At 44.2% G+C, this 25,214-nt stretch overlaps 1 protein-coding gene across 8 annotated transcripts in view; it reads right to left on the minus strand.

Annotated features, from left to right (window-relative positions):
• Positions 1-25,214, minus strand: part of NR2C2 (nuclear receptor subfamily 2 group C member 2) — a 135,023-nt gene that overhangs the window by 103,657 nt on the left and 6,152 nt on the right. For 7 of the 8 annotated variants that reach the window (XM_053293755.1, XM_053293756.1, XM_053293757.1 and 4 more), the window contains exons 2-3: positions 24,318-24,401; positions 1,280-1,390 (exon numbers count right to left, since the gene is read on the minus strand). In XM_053293755.1, the coding sequence (XP_053149730.1) occupies positions 1,280-1,390; positions 24,318-24,377 (171 nt within the window). In that variant the 5' untranslated portion in view covers positions 24,378-24,401. The remainder of the gene's footprint in view (positions 1-1,279; positions 1,391-24,317; positions 24,402-25,214) is intronic. The other variant, XM_053293761.1, reaches the window with a different exon arrangement.

Below are 25,214 nucleotides of genomic sequence, written 5' to 3' on the forward strand. Positions count from 1 at the left end.
ATTCACCATCCACAGTTTTGCATATCTGCAGTCGAGCGACTGACATCCAGCTTTGGCATACGCATTAAAAAACCATCCCATAGGGGTTCATTCTGCATATCTGCAGGTAAGAGGCAACTGGAGATTACCATGGAGGTCATTTCTGGCTGCCATTATGTGAAACAGAGCCATTTTGTGGCTCATTTACTTGAAAACACCTGCAAAAAATCATGGGAAAATGCCCCCCAAAGGATTATTTCAAACTGGGGGGGGGCATTGCTGGATCACTGAAAGCCCATAGAGCATGGTAGGGCACTTTATTTTGCCTAGGAAACATACCAGCAGGGATTCAAACCAGCAAGCTCTTGCTCCCTAGTTACTTCCCCACTGTGCCATTAGGTTGCTCCACTTGTACTAGTGATAGCCTTTTATGCCTTACTTGGATACATAACATGAGATTGTTACTGTTTTTTCAATGCTGCAAGCCAATGTATAAAATTATTATTAACATGGGGCAGCCACTTTCATCTACTGGGATATGGCCAGTATCCTTAGCAGAAGCATAATGAACTTATAGCTAGGCCCTTCAGAAATACTTGTCTTATTAACCTACAGAAAAATGACCAGACACAATTATTAATGACACATGAACTTAACTTTATTGTGCTTACCACCAACCAAGTTGAATGCAATTGCTTTCAGCTCGCTGAGGTAACCAGGTCCTTGGAGAATTAGCACAGAACTTCCTCTGCACAACTGGCAACAATTTCCAGACTATGGGGAACACTTATATTAGGCAGCAGCAATATAGAAAGATGCTGAAAAGCATCGTCTCATACTGCGCCGGAGATGGCAATGGTAAACCCCTCCTGTTTCTACCAAAGAAAACCACATGGCTCAGTGGTCGCCAGGAGTCGACACTGACTTGACGGCACAACTTTATCTTTTAACTTTAATACAAGTGAAAAGCTTTTGTTTGTATGTGCTTTGAATATGTATGTTACTACTTGGAACAGGAAATCTTCTCAATATGTACACCACTTGTTCCGTAAATACACTAGCATAGAAGATCTTTGTGACAAGGTGCAAACACAGAATATAATTCCAGTAATTTGAGAGAACTGAATAATTAGGTAATAGCTCCCAATAACTGTTTAATACATCCAATTTTCTTTCATATGTTTAGTTCAATCTTATCAAACTAAATTTGTTTATGAGTATAGTATAGAGCAATTTCAGAATATTGCTCGAACAGAGAAAACACAGAATTAACCACTATTTGGGGGGGGGGATAGTATACCTGAATTCGCTGTGGTGAAGCTACAGAGGAGTCTGTGGAGATGATCTGGATGCGTTGGGAGGGGCTGGTCATCACTGGAGATTCAGATAATGTTGTCTGTACAGTCTGCACCTTTATTGAATCATGTAAAAGTGTGACTACATGCATGGCGAACATCCACCAAAAAAGAATAAGTCTTTCTGAAACCATTCACTAATACTCTCCATGCCCATTAATAGGGTCGTCAGCCATGAAACTGCATGTCCTTACTTAGGGCTTTAAAGATGAAGTTAGGATGCAACCAACTGTTAGGGAGTGTGCATGTGGCACTAGTCAAAGAACCTCCTATAGGCAAAGATAATTATGGTGTAATATTGATTGCGTAGGTATATTTAAAAAGACATTCATGGAAACTGTTGTGAGAGAGTGACCTTTAAGATCCATTTCACATGCCCTCCTCTGGACTGCCCCGCTGGAGGGCTTTCTATATGGTGTGCCTATTTATGGCATACCCGCCCTAGACATATTTCTATGGCAGCAAAACTATCTTTCACATGATAAGTTAAAACTGTTTTATTCACCCAGGCCTTTAGCAATAGAATTGTTCTTCTATTTCCCGCTTTCCGCTATTTCCTCAACTGCTATTATATTTCTATTTCATTCTGAGTATATTTATTGTTATACAGCAAGAATTTAATTATATGTTACTGCTTAGTATTGTGAGCTGCCCTGAAGTCTAGATGGTGGAAAGGCAAGTTACAAATATTTTACAACAAATATATTTATTCAAGCTGGTATCTGTGTGAAGATTTCTCCCATGCTTTCAAAGTTACTATGCTGAGCATTCATTTATACACTGGTCTGTTTCATGCAGACCAGTTTCATTAGAACTTCTTCCTGCTCTTGGTATTTATTTAGCTTATTGTTGATTCATCTTGCTATATTGTTTGGTCAAATATAAAATGTATTTCTCGCATTCTTTGGCTTGGGATTCATTCCATTTATTCCCCTATTCACATTAAATGATATATATCATATCATACTTGGAACTGATTAGAATTATGTCACTTTTCATTCTGTCAATTCTATAGATAATTTCTGATGAGCTATAATGGTGTTTGTTTTTAACAAAGGTGTATTGTTCCCTTGAAGGCATGGAAGGTGATTAACATACCCTAAAAGACCCCTCAGACTAAAAGTATTGAAGGAAACTTATTGGAACTAGGAAGATTTCAAGAGACACCAAAATGTCAACAAGGAGGGGTACAGTCAATCTCTCATGGGAGGGAGCTCCAGACAAAGGGAGCAACCACTGAGCAGGTTCTTTCCTGCGCTGATGCCAGATGTATCTCTGGCAGTGGCAGCACATTCAGCAGACTTTCTTTACAACTTCTTACAGGGTGGGCAGATTTATATGGAAGACAGTTACTTCTATCTTGGCCTCAAACAATTTAGAGCAATGTTCTTCATTGTGCGGGATGCAGGCCACAGGCGGCCTGCACAGACCCCATTGGTGGCCCCTGGCTTGCCTTCTCTCCCCAACACCTCTTGCCCCTCTGCCATCATATGAGCTGTCTCACTCTCTCTTGCTCCCCTCCTCCTGCCTCTCTCTCTGCCACCATTGCCCTGCTGCAATTGCTACCCCTGTGGCCACCACAGTGGACCACACTCTCTCTCGCTCCCTTTCTCCTCCTGCTGCCCCAGTGCACTTTTTCTTACTCTTTACCCCATCGCTGGTACTGACGCCACCTCACATGTTATCTCTCCTTTGCTCCCCCCTCCAGTGATTTAGGGCTTTAACGGTCATCTCCAGAACCTTGAGAAACCAACTGCTAGTTGTAGTTGATGAAGGACCTGTGTTATATAGTCAAAGATTCCTAATCTAGCCAAGACCATTGCAGCAGTGTTTTGGACCAGTTGAGGTTTTTACAGGGCTGCCCTATCTTCAAGGGCAGCTCCACATAAAACACATTACAATTATCTAATCTAGATGTAATGAGGGAATATCTGGCCAGGTACAGTAGAGACAGAAATAGATGCTGCTGACATACCAGCCAAAGCTGGGCAAAGGTCTCCTGGCCCATGGCAGACACCTGGGCACCCAGGAGCACTCTCAAGATGCTCTACACTTTTAATTTTACATGGCTGACCTTCTTCCATCTATGTAAGGGAATGACATACTTGTTTAATATTCCTACATATTTTGGCAAGGTCATTTTTAATCCAAAAAGGCTGCTAGCTTCATTAAGCACTCCATGGGCTTTAGGGTTATATACATAAAGATGACATAACTTTTTAGAATCATAAAATATCTAAGAGATACTGGTAAATCAGAAGAACTTCAGTAGATGTCACTGGATGCTCAGACTACACAGTCCAATGAAATAATCAGAAACCCCCACCCCCACCCCAAGTACTCTAGCAGACTGGGACCAGGTGAAAAGAACACACTTTGTGAGTTCTTAAATGGCTCACTGGCTGCCAGTCTGTTTCTGAAAAAAGGAAGCTGGTATTTACATTTAGAGTGAACTTATGGTTTAAGTTCACTCTAACTTAAGTTAGAGTGAATATATATGTGAATATATATATATTCACATAGAGTGAATATAACTTTAAGTTAGAATATAGAGGGAATATATCTTTAAGTTAGAGTGAATATATATGGATGTTCATCCAAGATCAAGGCCTTTCTCTGGATGCCCCTTGCCTTTGGGAGTTTAGGTGGCTGGAGAAAGGGCCTTTTCAGTTATCTCACTCCATTTATGGTGTCATTATGTCTGATGTCATTTTGGTGCCAGACTAAGACCTTTTTATTCACCTAGGTCAGTGATTTTCACTATGTGGCGGGGGCCACTGGCTCATAGGTATGTGCTCAACCCATTTGTGCAGGTGCAGGTAGTGGTTTCCTTAAGAAGTAGGTAAGCAGGTCCTTACCTGCTTTGCTGCATGCTGGCCATGTGCATGATGACACCACACACAGCCTGCAGGGAACAGCACCACAGCTGTGTGTGGCCTCTGCTCGAACGAGCACCACACCCAGAAAAGCGGTGGGGAGGCAGCGGAACAGGTAAGGATCTGCTTACCTGCTCCTTAAGGGAACTGCTCCTGGCCCTCCTGAACCAATTCGGCTGTAGGTGCCTGATCTGCTTTGATGCTTCCCAGAGACTGCACCGAAATGGCTCATGCACATCCCTACTGGCATAAGCACACACACACACACACACACACACACACACACACACACACACACACCCCCCATTCTGCTGCAGACCTGTACTTGGCCCAGCAGCCCCCTAGTGGCAAGCGGGGGGGGGGGGAGAGTGCACTGAAGGTGCTTGCCAGGCACATATATGTGGCCCTTCCTCCAAGGAGCTCAGAGCAGTGTACATGGTTGTTTTTATCCTCACAAAACCCCTGTGAGGTAGGTTAGGCTGAGAGATATATGACTGGCCCAGAGTCACCCAGTGAGTTACATGGTTGAATAGGGATTCTAACTCAGGTCTTCCTGGTCCTAGTCCAACACTCTAACCACTATGCTATGCTGGCTACGCCTGCAGGCTGCCACCATTCAGAAGATGCAGCAGAAGGCATGGGGGAGGGTGTGTGCTCTGTCAGAAGCCAGTCAGGGGCTGCCAATGAAGAACAGGGACCTAGCCCTTTTAAATATTGCTTGAACTTGTTTTAATTGAACTGCTCTTTGAACTTCTATTGCTGTTTTATATTTCTGTAAGTTACTCTGAAAGCGGCAACAGTGGTAGGTGGGATATAAATGTCAAAAAAATCAGTGGTTACATGCTTTGTGGCTGCTATACTGATCTAGTGTGATCCTCTTTGAACTTTAGTTTTCTCATAAGTTCCCTCTAAACATATTAATTGTATCCCTGAATAAGCTAATTAATGATGTATTTGTATTCTGATGCACTTGCCAGTGCCTCAGAGCTTGCTTGTTAAACAATATATTTACCAAATCAAAAGCTTTCTCATAATTAATGAGCTTTACACACTGAGGCAAGCAACACTCATGGCATATTTGGAATTATTTATGAACAATGAAAAACTGAACAAATATTTCAGCAGCTCTTAGAAAATGTGTACTCCCTGGATTATCCTGAATTCAGGTTTTGCCCTGAAAAGTTGATGATTTGCAATTTTGTCCCATTTTAGATACGAGATATAAATGATGAGGGTATCAGAAGGACAGGTTTCCTACCTGTAACTGTAGTTCTTCAAGTGGTCTTCTGTGCATTCACACTTGGGTTATGCGCCTGCGCAGCCAGCAGGTTCCGGAAACATCCGTAGCTTCACCTTTGAAAGCAGAAAAGGCGGGAACCACTACCCCCTCTGTAGGCTAGAACCCCGTATACCTCAGTCTCGGAGACCGCCACAGTTAAACCGGTACCAAAACAGGAGTCCCGAGAGAGGCTGCAGCGGGGAGGCTGGGTGGGTGTGTGAATGCACAGAAGACCACTCGAAGAACTACAGTTACACGCAGGAAACGTGCCCTTCTTCTTCGTGGTCTCTGTACATCACACTTGGGATCATAGCAAGCTGCACTTACCTGGTCAGAGGGAGCAGCCTATTGACAGACTGACTGTAGCACTGAAACACCAAATGCAGCCTGAGATCGGGACCTGACATCCAGGGCGTAGTGGCAGACGAAGCTGGAGGGGCTCGCCCACATCGCCGCCCGGCAGATCGCTTCGATGGGGATCCCACGCCAAAATGCCTCAGAAGCTGCCACTGCCCATGTCGAATGAGCCCGGACTGGGACCAGCAGTGGCTTCCTTGTGACCTGACAGGCCAAACTAATAGCCTCGGAAACCCAGGAGGAAAGTCTCTGTGTGGAAATAGGCATGCCTGTGGTCGGGCCAGCATAGCTGACAAAGAGGCTGTGAGATTTTCTAAAGGCTTTTGTTTTGTCAACATAGAAGGCTAATGCCCGCCGGATATCAAGGGAATGATAAGCCCACTCCCTTATCATTAAGTCAGGGCGCAACACCACTCTGTCCCTGTGGAACATCAAATATGGAGAGTCATAACGAAGGGCATGAAGTTCACTAACTCTCCGAGCCGAAGAAATGGCGACCAAATACACCGTCTTTAGCTAAAGAAGCTTGAGGTTACATGTGGCTAAGGGCTCAAATGGGGGTAACATTAACTGTGAAAGTACTAACTGCAAATCCCACAAGGGCAACACATGCAGGGCAGGCGGGAAAAGCTTCAACAAGCCCTTCAAAAACTTCTTAACTAGCTGGTTACTGAACAAACCTGAGGAATCGTGATAGGATGCTATAGCTGCTAGGTGTACTCTCACGGAGGACTGAGCTTGGCCGGACTCCCTTAAAGCCAGGAGGTAGTCCAGAATAACTGGCACCGGTGCCCTCTCAGGGTCGAGGTTTCTCTCCACGGCGTGGGAGCAGAAACGCTTCCACTTAGCCACATAACTCTTACATGTAGACAGTTTTCTCACAGCCTCCAGGACTCGTATGAGCTGGTCTGGAAGCTGTTCCAGTCCTAAATCTTCCAAGCCGTGAGCTGTAGCAACTCCAGATCAGGATGTAACCTCCAACCATCGTCCATCGTCAACAGTCGGGGTCTCAGTGGTAAGTGTCGGAAGGTGTGATTGGCCAGATCGAGGAGACTGGTGAACCAGGGCTGTCTTGGCCACAACGGAGTGATCAAGATAGCCCTCGCCCCATCTTCCTTCAACTTCTCCAGGACCCTGGGGATCAGCGGGAACAGCGGAAAAGCGTAGAAGAACTCTCGACCCCAATGCCAAAGGAAGGCATCCTCTAAAGACCGTTAATCGGCTCCCGCTCGGGTGCAGTAGCGGGAGCACTTCTTGTTGGCGGCCATAGCGAAGAGGTCTATGGAGGGGTCCCCCAGTCACTGAACAGGTCTCTTAGGGTCCTCTTGTCCAGGGACCACTCGTTGGAGCTGGTTGTCTGGCGTCTGAGGGCATCTGCTAGAGAGTTGGCAGTCCCTTCTATATGAACAGCCGTTGGCCATATCTCCTGGGCTATGCACCACGACCACACTTCCAACGCCAGTAGCATTAGGCTCCGTGAAACTGTCCCACCTTGTCGGTTCAGGTAAGAGCGGGCTGTAGTGTTGTCCGTCAGGATGAGGACTGGGCATCCTTGGATCCAGTGGCGGAAGGCTCTTAATGCTCGAAAGATGGCCAGGAGCTCGAGATAATTGATGTGTCTGTGTCTGAGTGAGTTTGACCACTGGCCTACCACTGTGAGGTTCTGGAAGTGGGGCCCCCAGCCAGAGGTGGACATGTTGGCCGTTATGGACAATTGCAGGGAAGGCCTCTGAAAGGGCATCCCTTCCTGTAGATGTGACCTCCACATCCACCACCAGACTGCCGATCGAGTTTCCTTGGGAGGCCAGAGGTACATGCATTGATGTTGGCACATAGGGTTGAAACTGTCCAGAAACCAAGCCAGAAGGCGCCTCATATGGAAGCGGGCGAGCAGAAGTATGGCCGTTGTAGAGGCCATCAGCCCCAGAAGCCTTTGTATGTTCCATGCCTGCTGCTTTCTCTCCCGACAAAAGGCTTGTGCCGCAGTTTGGAGACTGACCACCCTGTGAGGGGCTAAGTAAGCCCTCACTATCGTAGAGTCCAGTATGGTTCCCAGGAACTCTATGTGCTGTGTTGGAGCGATTGCCGACCTCTCCAAGTTTACCTCCAGACCCAAGTCCTGTAGCAGGCGGAGGGTGAGATGCATGTGTTGTAGCAGGCGGTGCGGCGTGGCGGCCACCATTAACCAATCGTTGATGTACGGAAAAATGGTTACTCCCTGCAGTCTGAGGTGAGTCGCCACCACTGCCATGCACTTCGTGAAAACTCGAGGTGTTGATGCCAGGCCAAACGGCAGAACCTTTTATTGGTATGTCCTGCCGCCCACCGAGAAACGAAGGCACTTGCAGTGGTGAGGCACGATCAACAGGTGGAAATACGCATCTCTGAGGTCGATGGACGCAAACCAGGCACCTCGCGATAAGAGCCGTAAGATGTTCGGGATCGTCACCATCCGAAAACGCCGGTAGCGAACAAACAAGTTGACGCCTTGCAGGTCCAAGATGGGCCTTTGGCCACCATCGCACTTCGGGATGGTAAAGTACCTCGAATAGAAACCCATGTCCACGTGGGTGCAGACCTCCTCTATAGCCTTTTTCCAACATATCCTTATATCCTTTTTCCAACAAGGAGTGTCTCTCACTCAGCAATTCTGGGGAAGGCTTGGTAACCTTTACGCCTGAAACGGGCGGAAGGCAGACAAATTCTATATGATAGCCATTCCGCACGATAGCAAGCACCCAAGAGTCCGATGTGAGGGTGGCCCACGCATCATAATGCCCGGACAGCCGGGAGGCTGCAGAGTCATTGCCTCTTGGGGTAGGATGGCTTGGGCTTGGAGAACCTTGATTTGGAGGTTGTGGAGGTGTTACCTCTGCGCTGTTGATACCTGCCTTGCTGTCGAAAGGAATCGTTTGACTGATAGCCCGACTGATACCCTGGAGACTTATTTTGGCCATAACGCAGCCAGTAGCACTCTCTAGTGGGAAAGGCAGAGGAGGAAGATGTACAATAGGTCATTCCCATAGACCTTGCCGTGGTGTGAAGTTTCTGCACTTTCTCCAAAGTGTCGTCAGTTTGTTGACCAAATAGCGCCTCCCCATCAAAGGGTAATTCTTCGATGCGGGTATGCGCTTCCTGCGAAAGCGATGTAGCACACAGCCACACATGTCGTCTTAGGGATACAGCTGCTGCCATGGTGCGGGACCCCGCATCCACACAGTGCCTTGCAGAGTGTAGTTGTTGCTTAACCACCCAGGCACCCTCCTGGCATCCCGTCACTTATAATATACCAAATCCCTTGGAAAGGGCGTTGAATAATGCCTGTAGCGGGAGGGGTAAACATACTGGTCCTCCTCATCGCTGTAACCTCCATATAACCAGCGAGGTAAGCGCCTGTCTGGTCCATAATAGGAATCAGGATCCCAATGAGGATGTCGATGGCGAGGCTTCCTCGGCTTTTGGGAAGGGGGCGCTGGCAGGGATGAGTCCTCAGATGACTCACTTGAGGACCTGGGCACATAAGGGTCTGCCTGGTCCTTGGAAGAGGAATCTGGTTGCAACGGTGGCTTGGAAGCTCTGAGCTCGAGGATCCCTTCTCCTTAGATCAAATGGGAGACAGGTAAATAGGGCTTGGTGTAGGAGACTGGGGCACATGTTTCTCCTTCTTCTTACGTTTCTGCAAACCTGGCTCATACGCTGGTTCATTTTCCCTTCTGTTAGGTTCAGCCGGCCGCTTCTGTTTCTTTTTCTTTGGAAGCAGGTTGAGTGCCCTGGTCTCAAGCGCTGGCTCCAACTGTCGCAGTCCCACCCCTGTAGCGGGGACTTTGCCTCTCTCTCCAGTCGGTTCTACAGGCTGTCTCGGTAACAAGACTGGTACCGAGCAGGCGGATGGCACAGGGAGGCCCGCGGGAGCACCATGGGAGCCCTGGAGCAGCGCCGGGGTTGGGGGGGAGTATCGAGCCCGACGATGGAGCAGGTGGAGCCTCAGAAGCTGACTCCACCACCCCTAACAGAGCTATGATAGACCGCTCCATATCTGACAGCAGGGACTGGGTCTGTACAGTGACCACTCCCTCAGCCACAGCCCCTATTTTTTCTGCGTCCGAAGGGTTCATCACTGCAGTTGAGCTTGCTTGGAGGGCTCGCTCCCACATGAGCGCTGCTAAACGGGACGCCCAATTCCGACTGGCTTGTTTAGTGAAGGATTTACAAACCCCGCAGAGATCGACTCTGTGCGTCTCCCCCAAGCACGGTAGGCACCTAGCATAGCTGTCCGATGTAGGGATTTTAGCTGCACAGTTCTCACAACGTATGAATGTTGTTTTAGCCAAAGCTGCCATATGCGCCCCGCAGGCTGGGAACGCCTTGGAGATTGGGGGGTGGGGGGAATACGGGAGCAAATAAACACGCAAAAAAGTAAAGGTGGATAACTTATATAGTAAAGAAAGTGAGGAAAGGTAGAATAAAATAGAAAGAAAGGTAAGATTGTCAAGGGCAAAGCCAGAAGATTTTCACGAGCCTGCTCTGGCAGCAGTCGATGAAAGACTGAGGTATACTGGGTTCTAGCCTACAGAGCGAGTAGTGGTTCCCGCCTTTTCTGCTTTCAAGGGTGAAGCTATGAAAATTTCCGGAACCTGCTGGCTGCGCAGGTGCATAACCCAAGTGTGATGCAAAGAGACCACGAAGAAGAAGAGCCAAATATCTGAGAGACACTTGGTGTGTATGGATGGGATCCCTATCAGCTGAAGTCATGCTACCCAGCATGAGAATTTGCTCCAACTGCAATCATGTCCAAGTCAAATGTATTGCTTTGCTTCCTTCTGCCCTCAGGAAAGAATGACAATCCTTCACTTATATGGAAGAAGAGTGGTGCACTTGAAATTTTTTAGTCTGGACATACCTGCCCCTTGTACATGTAGCATTTGCTGTCTGAGGCAAGTCAGTTATCACGTGCAATTTTAGACTTAGAAGAGACCTTGGAGGCATTCTAGTCCAACTCCCAGCTCAGTCCAGGAATTTCTGCAGTATCTCCATCAGCCGGCTGTCCAAGCCTCTGTTCGAAAACTTCAAGTGAAGGAGAGCCTAGCACTGTGAAAGGCAGACTATTCCCCTGCTGAACAGTTCTTACTGTTGAGAAGTGCTTCCTAATGTCTAGCCTAAATCTCACTTCTAGGGATGTGCCTGAACTGGCTCAGACAGCCACAGGCGGGGCCGGGGTCAGTTCTTTTAAAAACCAGGTAAGCAGGTCCTTACTTGCTCCTCCCCTGGCCCATTACTTTTCCACAATGCCATGCGCAGCTGCAGCACTGCTCCCAGCAGACTGCATGCACATGGCCGGACCAGTTCATATGCAGGCACCTGAGCAGGGTCAGCACTTCTCTAAGCAGGTGCTGAACCAGTTCGGGCACATCCCTACTCCCTTCTTGTAATTTCAACCCATTAGTTCTAGTCTGCTGTCAGGAACAACAAAGAACAAGTCTACTTCTTGTTCTATGTAACAGTCCTACAAATATCTGAAGAGCAATATCTCTCTCCTTATTCTCTTCAGGCTAAACATACCCTGTTCCTTATAAGACTTGGTTCCCAGTCCCCTCACCATCTTTGTGGATGTTCTTCTTAAAACCTGGGGCCAGAATTGGACACAATACTCCAGATGAGATCTGACTAGTGCAGAATAGATTGGAACAATTACTTTTTGTGAACTAGATACTACGCATCTGCTAATGCATAATAGAACTGTCACGTGTCCTTGATTGTAGCATTCTTTCTTGTATAAAAATAAAGCATTTCCTTATTTGTATATCCCCACTCATGATTTGAATATTGACATTCCATGTCCATCTCTTTCTTATGCAGAAGATATGATAGATCAATCCACCTTTATGACTGCTACCATACATCTTGTAAACAAGCAGAAGTTGCAAGTGGACAGTACTCTCACCCAGAGGTGCTGGTTCTCACAAATGGCTGTTCTACATGAGTGCTAATTGATTTGTTCTTTGCACACAAAAACAGATTTCAACTCAATGAGGTCATTCACACAATCAAAAACCCATCTTCTACCCAGGTAGGGGAGCTGTGTATGCTCCTAATTATTAGTTGTGTGGAAGCAAGGTAGGAGGAAAACCTGGGTAGCTTTTCCTCCTACCTTGCTTCACACAATTACTTCTACCCAGGTTTTCCTCTTACCTCAATGGCTGATTTAGATGTAATGCTAAACCATGGTTTGGGTGTTACATAAATAAGCTTCATACTACTTCCTCCCCTTGCTTGCTCCAAATCCCTCTTGAACTTTAATGGCAAACTACAGTTTGCTCATTTGGATGAAACAGCAAACTATATAGTAGTTTGCCATGGAAGAGAAAGTCAGGGAGAATAAGTGCGGGTGCAAACCCAAAGGTCAGTCACATAATGAGATAAGAACAGCCTTGCTGGATCAGGCCAAAGGCCTATCTAGTCCAGCATCCTGTTTCACACAGTGGCCACCAGATGCCTCTGAGAAGCCCACAGACAAGAGGTGAGGGCATGCCCGCTCTCCTGCCATTGATCCCCTGCAACTAGTATTTAGAGGCATCTTGCCTCTAAATACACTAAGCTATCAATGCTCTAAGATGATAGTGCATTGATAGGGATGCACTAAGCTATCAAATTCAAATTTGTTTTTCCTATTCAAAAGAACAAATTGGGGCAAAAATAAAGTCACTTCCCCACCATGCATTACAAATATTTATTTATTTGTTTATTAGAAACATTTGATATACCGCCCACTCCAAAGACTCTGGGCGGTGTACAAAAACATGCAAAATGAGACAGCATTAAAATTACATTCTAAATAAAACTAAAGTAACCAACAGGGGGGAAACAAAAACAAATAGGTAAACTACAGGGTAAAAGCCTGGCCAAAAAGAAAAGTCTTCAATAGAGATTTAAAAATCAACAAGGAAGAAGCTAAACAAATATGAGTATATAAATATGACAATATGAGTATCGTATTGTATTATTACTGTACCTTTGTTAGTATTTAGGTACTATAAATGCATGGGCATTTGCTTTCATCTCATGGAGGAACATCATTCTGCCCTGGAACTGAGGAGAGCTGGTCTGGTGGTAGCAAGAATGAATGGTCCCTTTTGCTAAGCAGGGTTAACCCTGGTTGCATATGAATGGGAGACTACATGTGAGCACTGTAAGAAATTACCCTTAGGGGATTGGGCTATTCTGGGAAGAGCATGTCCCAAGCTCCCTCCCTGGCATCTCCAAGATAGGGTTGAGAGAGACTCCTGCCTGAAATCTTGGAGAAGCCGCTGCCAATCTGGGTAGACAATACTGAGCTAGATTTATTTTATTTTATTTTATTTATTTATTTGATTGATTGATTGATTTCATTTCTATACCGCCCTTCTGAAAATGGCCCAGGGCCATTTTAAATGGACCAATGGTCTGACATTAAATGGACCAATGGTCTGACTTGGTATATGGCAGCTGCCTATTTTCCTAACTACCAGTCCTTATTTCTATGTACTTAAGTCGTTAAATAAATGATCTTGCTTAGTGTATGTGTATGAGTGGGAGAGAGAAAGAGATCGATCCTTTAATTCACAATTGTTCCCTTAAGCAAGTAATAAATATTGTAGTGCCAGAAGACAGGTGGGCTGCTTGGCCAGATGCTTAGGTAAAGAAGCAACTATCAGGGTTCAAAGGAATAAAACTTCAACACAGACAACACTGTTTAATAGTTACTGATTTTTTTGTTTTAAATTGAGAACATTAATTATTCTCTCTCTCTCTCTCTCTCTCTCTCTCTGTCTGTCTTTTGAAAAACATTATTTGTAGCCATGCAACTATAACTGAACAGGAAGCATCAGAGAAAAAGCACAAGAGGTCCACCAACCATGGCACAGCCACCATATTCAAAGTTTATGCAAAATGTCTTAATTTTGTATGCATGAACAGAATACACAGCTCTTGAAATGCAGTATTAGTATGGTCCTTGGTGCTGTATTGTACTATCTGTTCAACTTTGAATTAGATGATGCAGACCTGCTGTGTAAATAAATACAATATACAGTATGAGGTTTGCAGTGGAATGCTGATCTTTTCCAGAAGAGCAGATACAATGAAAGTTCAGAAGCACAATGCAAGTATGTTCCATTTGAAAGCTAAATTTGCATTTTGATGTCTCTGACACACATCAAAAGGTGCTACATCGTATAATAAATCTCAATTTTAAATATGCAACACTATTTGAAACATTCAATACTAATATTAAAACAATTATATTGTCCTACAAATATTATCAGTACCAATTGGCTTCTCTTTATATTTCATCTTTATCCAGGTTAGAGAAATGTTTCCCTATACAACATTTGGCAATAGGTAAGCAGACTGCTTGGTATTAGGTTTGTTCTTAAGCTTTTTTCTGATAACCTCTAATTATGCTTCAAGCTTGCTATGCAAAAGATATAACATCAGAAAATGTGAATATTTATAATGCAATTGCAGAAGCTGGCAAAACACGTGAACTAAAATTATCAGTTAACAGATATTGTTCAAAATATGAAGGATTTAAACAAATTTTAAAAGATCAAGCACTGCTAATTATTATCATTAGAACTGTTAATTAGAAGTCAGTTTGCAAATTATAAACAGTCTTTAGTGAGAAACTAAAATATACTGACATTTAAAATCTATTTAACCAGTAGCAATATTAATAGTTGATTCTTAGTTAAAACTATTGAAATGAAAACATTTACTGAATAAAGTCTTGTTAAAATAATCCACAATCAACGTGAACTGAATATATATTTCACAGAAAGCATTTTTTAAAATCTCATCTTCAATAACCTTTGAATCAATTGCTTCCTGGATTCCCTCGCTTGATACTGTACAGACTGTAGTACTTACAGTGTCAACTCCTTCTTCAGCTTTATTTACATTTTTCCTCAGCAAAGATCTTTGGCCAAAACAATCCAAGATAAATGAAGCCAGTTTCAGTCTATTCTCAAACATCTGTATCCGAACTCCATTTATAAAGATTCCAATCACAAAACCAGACAGAATTGTTTAAAAATGCCCTCTCTGTGACCCTGCTCCTCTGAAGGTCAAGTACACTATCACTCCCTGTAACCAAGGAAGCAGAATCGACGTGTTCCTGCTGTTTTGCCAGCTGCTGAAGCAGTTTGTCTAATAATACAATTAATTTCATTGGGGGAGATGCACCCAGGTTATTATAAAAGCTTTCCTTGCTCTTGGACTCTCCTGAGCCCAACTGCTACCTTTCAGTAAACAACAAAGTAGCAAAATTCATGAGCAAATAATTTGTCCAGCTCCTGAATAATTTTCAGATCAGTAAAATGAAAAAGGAAACTACTTCATTGCCTATGGAGCATCGTTTATCTTTAAAGCTCATTAAGTTAATACAGTTAAAGGAACAAAGGCCTTGCTAAATTGTTGTGCACCCTTCAGCTAAGCACTGCAATCAGTTTTACTGCAAATAATGATTATTTCCTGAAACATGTTAGAAGGATACAAACTACCATTTTAATTATCTGGAGGAAAAACAAATGGCTAATTATAACTGTCACACATTAGCACCTTATTCTGATGGTAGATCGATTCATGGTCAAATGCCGAAATTCTCACTGTAACTTTCTAATATTACCTTATTTACAGTGCATTTCTATTGCATACGTTTATTCACAGCTTTGCATCACTATTGTGCTGAAGAGTGTATTCATATTTTTAACACAAAGATTGCATTTTTGTGACACATAAGCATACGGGGGAAAATTTCCTTCAGGACAGGATGTATTTTGATCACATCATCCAAAGAAAATCTTAATTCTAACCTTTTAAAAAATATGACCTGTTCTCCATGGGGCTCAGTACTACCATGAGGATTCCCACCCACAATACACTTATCCTCACAAGAAGCCTGAGAGGCAGAGGTTAGGCTGAGAATTGGTGACCAGCCCAAGATCATCCAGTGAGCTTTGTAGCTGAGTGGGGATTTAAACCCAGTTCTCATGGATGAAGTCCAACACTCTAGCCATCGCTTTCTGTACTCATTGTATTTATTAATTTTTATACTGCCCTATCTGTCAGTTCTGGGTGGTTCACAGTAGAACACACTCAATTAAAAACTAAAATGTTTTAAAACAATTTAAAAACCCTGGAAAGCCAAAGCAAAAAGGGCATTCCTGAAGGCCGGTACTGTTATTAAGTCTCAAATTTCTATGAGGAGTACATTCCACAGCCTGGAAGCAGCTGCAGAGAAGGCCTAATCTTGAGCTGCCACCAGAAGAATCAGTGGCAGTTGGAAGTGGACCTTTGCAAACAACCTTAGTGCAGAAGAACATGCTTTCTAAGGTAACCTGGATCTAAGCCATTCAGGGATTTAAAGATAATAACCAACACTCTGTACTTTAACCGGAAACATATTGGCAGTGAGTGCAACTGTTTAATACGGGCATAATATGATCTTTCTGGGTTGCTCTGGAGACCAAAGTGGCAGCTGCATTTTGAACTCAAAGTCCTCAAAGAATTCAAATGTGAAACCGTCGACCTCCTTGCTAAAATATATAACTTATCCCTGAAATTGGGCTCTGTACCAGAGGACTGGAAAGTAGAAAATGTAACACCGATTTTGAAAAAGGGATCCAGGGGCGATCCGGGAAATTACAGGCCAGTTGGCCTAACATCCATTCCAGGCAAATTGATGGAAAGCATCCTCAAGGATAAAATTGTAAAGCACCTAGAAGAACAGGCCCTGCTGAAGGAGAATCAGCATGGCTTCCGCATAGGTAAATCTTGCCTCACCAACCTTTGGGAGTTCTTTGAGAGTGTCAACAAGTGTGTGGATCAAAGTGATCCAGCTGACATAGTATACCTGGACTTCCAAAAAGCTTTCAACAAAGTTCCTCATCAAAGACTCCTGAGGATTATGGGATAAGGGGACAAGTACATGTGTGGATTGCTACTGGTTGAAAGACAGGAAACAGGGTAGGTATAAATGGAGAGTTTTCACAATGGAGGGAAGTAAGAATTGGGATCTGTACTGGGACTGGTGCTTTTTAATTTATTCATAGATGATCTAGAAGCAGGGGTAAGCAGTGAGGTGGCCAAATTTGCAGATGATACCAAACTCTTCTGGGTAATGAAATTGTGAGGAGCTCAAAAAGGATCTCTCCAAACTGGGGGAGTGGGCGACAAAATGGCAAATGCGGTTCAATGTTAGCAAGTGTAAGGTGATGCACACTGGGATGAAAACCCCCAACTTCAAGTATATGCTGATTGGATCCAAGCTGTTGGTGACTGACTAGGAGAGGGATCTTGGGCTCGTGGTGGACAGCTCATTGAAAGTGTTGACTCAATGTGTGGCAGCTGTGAAAAAGGCCAATTCCATGCTAGGGATCATTAGGAAGGGGACTGAAAATAAAACGGCTAATATTATAATGCCCTTATACAAAACTATGGTGCGACCACACTTGGAGTACTGCATACAATTCTGGTCACCACATCTTAAAAAGGGCATTGCAGAACTGGAAAAGGTACAGAAGAGGGCAACCAAGATGATCAGGGGCCTAGAGCACCTTTCTTATGAGGCAAGGCTACAACACCTGGGGCTTTTTAGTTTAGAAAAAAGACGACTGCGGGAAGACATGATAGAGGTCTATAAAATCATGCATGGTGTGGAGAGAGAGAGAGAAATTCTTTTCCCTCTCACACAACACTACAATCGGGTCACTCCATGAAATTGATTGCCAAGAGGTCTAGGACCAACAAACGGAAGTACTTTATCACACAACACATGATCCACTTGTGGAACTCTCTGCCACAGGATGTGGTGACAGCCAACAAGCTGGATGGCTTTAAGAGGGGTTTGGATAACTTCATGGAGGAGAAGTCTATCAATGGCTATCAGTTGGAGGGCTGTGGGCCACCTCCAGCCTCAAAGGCAGGATGCCTCTGAGTACCAGTTGCAGGGGAGTAATGGCAGGAGAGAGGGCATGCCCTCAACTCCTGCCTGTGGCTTCCAGCAGCATCTGGTGGGCCACTGTGTGAAACAGGATGCTGGACTAGATGGGCCTTGGGCCTGATCCAGCAGGGCTGTTCTTATGTTCTTAACTAACTGAAGTTTCTGGACTACATACAAAGGCAGCCCTACATAGAGCTCACTGCAGTAGTCAAGCCTTGAGGTTATCAGCTGGTGCACCACAGTTTTGAGGTCATTCTCTTCAAGGAATGGACGGAGCTGTCAAATCAGAAACTGATGAAAAGCACTCTTAGCCATAGCCTCCACCTAACACACAAGGATGAGGCGAGCGTCCAAGAGCACTCCCAAACTGCGTACTTGCTATTTTGGGGGGAGTGTAACCCCAACCAGGACAGGAAGACCTACCCCATCTACGGTCCCTCATAATGAGCACCTCCATCTTGTTTGTACTGAATTTCAATTTATTATCCCTCATCCAGCCCATAATGCCTAAATGCCTGTAGGCAGGCATTTAGAGATTGAATGCTGTTTCCTGATAATGATGACAAGGAGAAATAAATTTGGGTGTCATCAGAATACTGATAACACCCTGCATACCATAGCCAGCTCTAAAACTAGTCTGATATGGGTCTATAATGATCATTTCTGTTCAAGAGTCTCTCTGTCCAACTCCTTCTCTTGGTCATATTGCTGGCAGCTGGGAGAGGTATTGGCTGGGACTTTAAAAGGCAGGGGCCATAGGCAGGAGCTGACAAATTTAGTCACCAGGTTCCAGTGATAACCATCTCTTCCTACTTAGTGGCCCCTCCTCTTCAAGATGTCCAACAAAAACATCCTCTATGTTCTTGGCACATAATTCTCCTGGGTGTGCCTTGGAATGTGCGTCCCAGCGCCCAGCTAATTGGCTGGGCAGCAGATGGCCTGATTGGCTGAGGCGCATCCAGGAGGATTGATTGCCATGGCAGCGGCAGGCCTGGCCGCAGAGGCCAGAGGCAGCGGCGGGCCCAGCCCAGCCGCAGAGGCAAGGCCGGGGGGGGGGGAGAAAGTGGGGGGGGAGGCAGAAGTGGCGGTGGGGAGGAGAGGCAGCTGGGCCTAGAAGTGGAGGCTAGGGCAGAAGTGGGGGGGGGGAGGTAACCGCTGGCCCCAAAGAGCGCACAGATGCTCTGTGTGGGGTCAGCTAGTTGTAAAGAACTCTGAGAAGGGGCATTTCGCCATTTCAATATACACACCACCATTCACCTCCCCAAGCCCTCTGGTACACAGGTAGGGATGGGTTTGTTATCTCACTTCACATGTAAGCTTTAAAAAAAAAAAAAAAAAAGACTTGCTCACTGTTTCCCCCACAAAGCACAGTGTGGTGAGAACCTGATCTAAGAGGAGGGAAGAGGTTGGAAGCAAGCAAAAATTGTGCTACGTCTAATAAATTCTATTACCCCTCTTTTATCATCTTGTTCTGGCCACTCTGAATCTTTTCATGCCACTTATCTGCTTTCTGGGCAGAACTTAGAAATTAATTTGAAGGTGGCCAAATTTTATACAGCGCCTGTAAGATCAGGACACATATGTTTTAGTTTAGCTGTGAAGTGAAGTTAGTTTATTTCTCTATGGAAAATTTGTTTGTGGGTTATAGATTTGTATACCACCCAAAATTTACATCTCTGGGGGGTATACAATAAAACTTATAGATTATCTGGTTTGGGTTTTGATCTGTTACAGTATGCTATAGTACGTTTGATCTGTCATATTATATTATTTCTCCCCCACCCCTCCACAACCCGGTCATTGAACGTACTAAAGTGATTTGATTTGATTTGAGCTAAGCCAAAAATTGTGGCTCCCTTGTTAAGATGCATTTGGGGAACTTGTGATCTTTCACCTGGATGAAAGCCCAAGTGCCCACCTTCACTGGAACTTCAACAAGGAAAATTGCCAGCAAGGTTATCTTGAAGGGTTGAGGTTCTTTGTGACATTAGTAGTGGGTAGCCTAATCTGTTCCCGCTATTTGCATGTTCAGAAATGCCAAACTCTAGCTGGCAATAGGGAACTAGTTCACAAATGAAAATCAAAATATAAATATAATTAAATAAATAACTGATTCAAAAGGTTACCCAGAAAACCAATGTAATCTGAGATCGTTGTTTAACTCCTCTGAAACAATGACATAGTTAATAACTTCACTGAATAGTAATCTAATTTAATTAGCAAGCCAAGAAAACATACATGGAAGGTATTCTACAAAGCAGGTGGCCTAGGAAATGATGTACTGATATGGAATCTTTATTACAGTCATAGACCAGAAAATAATAATAATAATAATGAGGCAGTTCCCACGATCAGTGGGGACCACCTCAGAAGGGTTAGTGGGGAGAGCAGGCTAAGCCTGCTCTCGCACAGATGACCCAGCAGTCTGCTCTGGGCAGCTGAACCGGCCACCCACACAGGAGCTGGCAAGGGCTGGGGGGATCGGGGGCCATGTGGCCCCCGGAAGCTCCAGCATGCCCTGTGCGAGTACGCAGGGCATGCTGGAGAGACCCCCGAGCCAGGAGGCTGCTTTTAAGCCTCCCAGTTGGGGGTCTACTCATGAGTTGCCACAGCGCGGAGCCATGACAACTCATGATTGTAGAGCCCGGGTTAGCGGAGCATTCACTCCGCTAACCCGGGCTTAGGGGAGGGTTATTTAAGCGGGTGACCCATTTATTTATTTAAGCGGGTGACCCACTTAAGAACCACCGGGCTCGCAGCCAAGCCCGGTGGTTCTCAAGATGGGAGAAAATCAGGCTAGCCTCTGCAAGCCCGATTTTCTCCCATCATGTCAATAGCCTCAATAAGTAATAAACTACAGCAATCGTGATTTTACCTATACTTATAGAACAGAGTTCAGAATATAACTATATATAATACAACCAACACTCATGATTTTACCAATTGCTTCCTACACCATGACAGAAACATTAATATTACCCTGGTACTATCAGACAAAAGAAGAGATACATAAAAGGCCAATAGCCTACCTTGGAATTTAGACAAGGTAGGTATCAAAAGTGCCGACCAAATATCCCTATAAAGCAAACAGTGGAGCAGCACATGATCAATCGTCTCAGCCTCTCCTGACTGACACAAGCATACATGAAAAAGAAATACCAAGTGACCCTCTAAAAGAGCTGAGAGCAATGCATTCAAGCGTGCCAAGGTAAATGCCCTTCTCATTTTAGCAAGAACAAGCTCACACAAATAATCAGGCAGTCTATGGGGACGAACTACATTACCTAAAAAGAGGAAGACCCTAACTTGAGCCCTATCTTCCTGAGTCACTATATCCCAGATCCGCTGCCTAATTGTCTCTTTGGCCTTTAACATCCCTAAGGAGACCAACATTGGGATACATAGCCCATAACTTCCTAATTTTTCTTAATTCCTCTTTCCAAGCAGATGCAAAATGGTCATTCAGGACCAGAGGTGTGAGACTGGCTCAGCCAAGATTTAGTTTCAGATAGTAAGAAATCTTGGCAACCCAAACATGTGCTTCGATTGGTACTAACCCCAGTTCCAACCTTAACGCTGCATTGGGAGTTCCTCTTGGCACCCCAGGAATTGTCCTAATGAATTTGGTTTGGACCAACTCTAAGGGATGAAATACTCGAAAAGCAAGGGCCAGGAAAAGGAATCTCTGACAGTATTAAGAAAGTAAGGGTCAAGGTGGACCAAAACAAGCTTGAAGCAGAGAAGGATAGTTGGAAATGACCCTCATTCCAGTCCACTGATATCATTTTGAAACTTTTAGTCTCGCCTTTACAAGCACAAAAAACAATCAAATGCATCAAATATAAATCTCTCTATATAGTTATAGCTTGGCGGGCATCTCACTAGTGAGAAAAAGATACACAGATTTATTCGTGCTGCATTTGGCTATTTTGAACTAGACAAACATTTAAAAACGTTTCATTGGTGACCTCCAAACCATAGAACACACTCCCCAGGGAGGTTGGTCTGGCTCCCTCATCTCTTTTAAGAATCAAGTTAATATGATTCTATTTCACAGTTATGAGGAAGAGAATAAACACAGAATACTGATGTTGCATATTTTAGTCTCCTGCTGTTATTCTTTTTATGCCGCTTATTGACTTTTATCGGTTTTCCTTTTAAGGTATGTTTGATTTTATCTTTTCCTGTATACTTTGTGATGACACTTTAGGATCAGAGTACTGTGAGTGGAACACTGCTCATGGAAGAGGGCTTTCCCATTCTTTCCTCCATGCTGCAGACTCCAGTGTAGGGATGCGCCCAAACTGCAGTTTGAGCACTTTTAGGGAATAACCCCCTCGCGCAGCACCAGCATGCACATGGCAGCCACACATGTGTGAGCACCATTTGCATGGTCAGCAACACCATACTGACCACGCAAATGGTGCCCACATATGCGCTGAAGTCATGCGTTGAGGGGCTATTGGGTTATTAAATGGGGCGGTGGAGAGCAGATAAGAATCTGCTCTCCTTTTTCTTAAAGTTCCCAGTATTATTTCCCTTAAAGTGCTCAAACCGCGCTTCAGGCACATCCCTACTCCAGTGCTCCCTAGGATCAGGGACACTTAGGAACAGTGTGTGATATGGGGCAGGGCTGCCCAGAGGGAGTTCATGGAAATTTCATACATTATAAGTGCTGTTACACTCATGTAAACCCTCCTCTGGAATTAACCAGTTATTTTTAACCATGGATGGGACGGGTGCCAATTCCAGTTTATGGATCTAGTTTTGAAATTTTAGTCTCTTGTTAGCTACCTTCGGTACCTTTTTGAAGGCAGAATGGCACTATAGAAATATTTTAAACAAATTAATTTTGCACCATCAAATGCCAACTAGCCTCAGGGTTATAAAAATATGTATGACGATAACTAGGTTTTAATAAATAGTAATCATCATCATCTACAGCCTTCTCACTAGACAGAGTTGGAGAAAAGAGACCCAAGTCATCACTGAACTCAAGCTTCCAGAAGGATTTCCAAGGCCGTAAATCTGATTAATCAAGGAAGATCAAATACTGCTGAGTATCTGAATACCCCTGCTAACTGAGCAAAGAGGCACATTTAACAGCAAAAAGGCAGCTTTATATTAAGCAGAGGGAGAGCAACTGTCCTTATCCAATCTCAGCACAAGCTCCACAAAGATCAGCCCCAATGACTCAATCACATCCAGTTTTCCATTATGGCCATACACAAGATAAAAACCAAGCATGCAAGCTAGAGCAGGTGAAAATGAGAAAAACATCTGTGTATCATAACCATACTGACGGTACAAACAAAATATCTCTGCAAAATATTTCCATATTGTTGCATATGCCTTAAAAGGAAGATGTACAATATAAAGCCCCATGAAGCCCTGTAATGGAGGTTTCAGAACAATGATGGGCAATTATTAATCAACAACTTTGACCTTTCTGCTAGAAATAAATAGAATCTCAAGAGACATTTTAGAAAACATCAGTTCAGTAGGCATTACAAGAGGCTTTAAGGAACTTAGTACACTGCCCTCAAATTCGTTAGTGGACAAGCCAGTACAGTTGCAGAGAATTAGGTGACACTACTGTGAAAACCATAGACTAGTTCATCTTCTCGTGGCTGATAGTAAACAGTCCTGCTTGGGTAGTTCTAGTTCTGAAACCTAGAAGTGGTTTTCATTGCAGCCTAAGAAGCTTCTGTTAGGAAAGAGAGTCAGAAGCAGTGTTTCCTCTAAGGCGTGCGCACATGAATGCACTCACAAGTTTTTTGATGAATGCTGTTATTTTAGATCCCGCTCAGATTGAATCAGAAGGCCCCACTCTGAATGCATGTGTGCACACACTGCCATGATAGTGCTGCCCAGAACATACCTCATTCAGCACACAGATGAGAAAAATTAGAGAGAACACTGGTCAGAAGCTACACAGGACATGCTCTTCCATATGCCTAAAGGGTCTCATCCAACCCCTTCAGGCCACTGCTAAGGCTGAGTGAGGTATGGAGCATGTCTGGAGAATCTGGCAAGGCCACACTCATCCTTCACCCTGTACAAAATGCAGCAGCATTTTCTACAGCACCCTGTACAAAAATGTGCAGTTGGAAGCAGTGTTCCCTGCAATCAGGATTTCCAGATGTTGACTACAACTACCAGAATTGCTAGCAACAATGGCCTTTGGCCAACGATTCTGGGAATTGTAGTTAACATCTGGGAATCCCTGTTACAGGGAACACTGATTGGAAGATGGGCAAGGGTACTCCCACAGCTCTCTTAATGGACATTTTGTTATACAAAAATACATTATACATTACATTAGAAATGTAATCCCAATGTATTAGAAATGAAAAATATAGTTCTATATTTTCAGGTGCAATAATCAGCACACTATGAATAATTTCCACCCCAGATCTGACCATTTGTAAACTACACAAGAATATATTTTCCTTTCAACACCAAAGGTTTCTGTAATATCATCCATCACTCACCTCAGCCACCTGCTGTGTCTCCACTATCTGCTGAGCCAGCACCTCCATATTGGTTGTCATGGTGAAGGACGATCATTAGAGGACCTGTTTGGAGGGATGCCAATAACTTCTATCAGGCACAGAAAAATTAGACCTTTTATCATTTTTATTACTAAGAATAATTAAATCCACAGCGCAGCTTTATGCTAGTACAGAACATTGTTTTGAATACTTTATAAGATGATTGTACAATGGTGAAACTACTTTATTCATGAACAAAGTAAAATATCAATTCTTTATAGAAACATGGTTCCACAAACCTAGTTGTCAGATTGTCAGTAATCACTTTTTGGTGACTGCTTTTGTAGCTGAGCATAACATGAGAAAACGCCCTTCCCACTCCTGAATTTTCCATGTGTTGCAGACACATCTGCAAGTCAAAGGGGGAAAGACAATTTTGCTTATGCCAAGCAGGAGTGGCAGGCCTTGATCCTCCCAAGTACACTGGCATACACAAAGAACCTGACGGGGAGGGGGGGAGCAGGGGGTTCAGTCACACATTTTATGTCACACTGAGAGACACTCAGATGCAGCAAGATAAATTCTCACTGTTTTCTCCCAGCAGTAAGAGGCTGACCCCTCTGCATATGCCAGATGTCTCAAGGAGGTAAACTAAAAGTAATGGCCTGTTAAAACCAAAGCCTGTTAAAATCTGTGGAACCATGAACAGGCAATACCATAACCTACTTCATTAAATAACCAAAGCCCATGAAACAGGCAATATATTTTGTCAAGTTAATTAAATAAGAAAATCTTTGCCACCTCCATGGCATCACCAACATCTTCACCTAATTCAGGAAAAAGCAGTGCTACTCATTATTGGCTTTTGCATATTTTCTCTAGCTGCTTAGTAAAGCC

This window comes from Hemicordylus capensis, chromosome 2 (assembly GCF_027244095.1).
Source record: "Hemicordylus capensis ecotype Gifberg chromosome 2, rHemCap1.1.pri, whole genome shotgun sequence".
In the NCBI taxonomy this organism is placed as follows: Eukaryota; Metazoa; Chordata; class Lepidosauria; order Squamata; family Cordylidae; genus Hemicordylus; species Hemicordylus capensis.